Below are 1,778 nucleotides of genomic sequence, written 5' to 3'. Positions count from 1 at the left end.
TGATGATAGTGACAACACTACGGTATTGAATTCATTGATGATAGTGACAACACTACTGTATTGAATTCATTGATGATAGTGACAACACTACTGTATTGAATTCATTGATGATAGTGACAACACTACTGTATTGAATCCATTGATGATAGTGACAACACTACTGTATTGAATCCATTGATGATAGTGACAACACTATCATCCTTAAAGGCATAAGTTTCCAATTTAATTTCATAATAGAACAGCGCTAGTTTTCGGTGAGATATTAGATATACAAATACACAAAATGAGACACAGTCTCATTACACAATCATTACAATTTGTCTCTATCTGTGTTGAGTATTTGTTGGTGATTTAGATGGAGTCCTTGAGAGCAGTCGTGGCGTCGTTGCGAAGTCAAATTGCTGTGCTCGAAGATGCTCTTGCTGAGGCTAGGAGGAAGGAGATGGGGTAGGTTGGAGATGGGATGGATTTGGAAATGAAGTGGTAGGGATATAAAGGGAAGATTTGAAATTGAATATGACGAGGAGGCTGATGATGGCAGTGGTAGAGGGGTCCAAACTTGCATCTCGGGTGAGGAGAGGGATGTCCCGGGTTCGATTCATGGTGGCGGCATTTTCCCCTCAGGTATATCTGATAATGCTGGTTTCTACATGGCTTGGACCCCTCGAAGCGAACCGGATGATCCGGTTGATGGTTTTAAGATCGAGCTCGATGTAAGCGGGGAGTAATTGTTGAATAATATTAATGGTGAATACAATGATTTTTGAAGGAATAACAAAATCGTGTATTGATAGATGATAAAGAATAATGGAGTTTTCAACGCTATCAACTTGTTGTTGTTATTGATACTACTACTATCAAGATGCTATCAACTTGTTGTTGTTATTGATACTACTACTATCAAGATGCTATCAACTTGTTGTTGTTATTGATACTACTACTATCAAGATGCTATCAACTTGTTGTTGTTATTGATACTACTACTATCAAGATGCTATCAACTTGTTGTTGTTATTGATACTACTACTATCAAGATGCTATCAACTTGTTGTTGTTATTGATACTACTACTATCAAGATGCTATCAACTTGTTGTTGTTATTGATACTACTACTATCAAGATGCTATCAACTTGTTGTTGTTATTGATACTACTACTATCAAGATGCTATCAACTTGTTGTTGTTATTGATACTGTTACTATCAAGATGCTATCAACTTGTTGTTGTTATTGATACTACTACTATCAAGATGCTATCAACTTGTTGTTGTTATTGATACTACTACTATCAAGATGCTATCAACTTGTTGTTGTTATTGATACTACTACTATCAAGATGCTATCAACTTGTTGTTGTTATTGATACTACTACTATCAAGATGCTATCAACTTGTTGTTGCTATTGATACTACTACTATCAAGATGCTATCAACTTGTTGTTGTTATTGATACTGTTACTATGAAGATGTTATCAACTTGATAGCCCAGTTTTGATAGGAATCATCGTACCCTGATTACGTGTCGAAGAAGGGCAGTAAGGTTCTGTTCGGAAAAGGGATGAGTTCAGCGTCGAGAGTGATGGAGGTGAGAATGGGTATCTGGTCTACCCGAATTCGTATGTCAGCCGAGCGAGCATATATTCCTCTAACAACACTAATGATTATTAGGCGACGTCCCTTGTGGCACTGCTGCGTGTCGAGGCCAGTATGAAGAACAACTTTTGAGAGTCTTCATGCTGATCTGATGAAAGCTGGTGTGGACATGTTTTGTATCTTACCA

At 37.4% G+C, this 1,778-nt stretch overlaps 1 protein-coding gene across 1 annotated transcript; it reads left to right on the top strand.

Moving 5' to 3' along the window:
• Nucleotides 1-355: 355 nt before the first annotated feature.
• Nucleotides 356-728, top strand: Pmar_PMAR025479 (hypothetical protein; the record flags this gene model as incomplete). Its single annotated transcript, XM_002787091.1, has 3 exons — nt 356-447; nt 488-570; nt 625-728. 3 exons carry the CDS (start codon nt 356-358, stop codon nt 726-728), a joined length of 279 nt encoding a protein of 92 aa, XP_002787137.1.
• Between the last annotated feature and the right edge of the window lie 1,050 nt (nt 729-1,778).

This window comes from Perkinsus marinus (assembly GCF_000006405.1).
Source record: "Perkinsus marinus ATCC 50983 genomic scaffold scf_1104296930368, whole genome shotgun sequence".
Lineage (NCBI taxonomy): Eukaryota > Perkinsozoa > Perkinsida > Perkinsidae > Perkinsus > Perkinsus marinus.
Note: the sequence above shows the minus strand (reverse complement) of the source record. Positions and strands in the feature narration are given on the sequence as shown.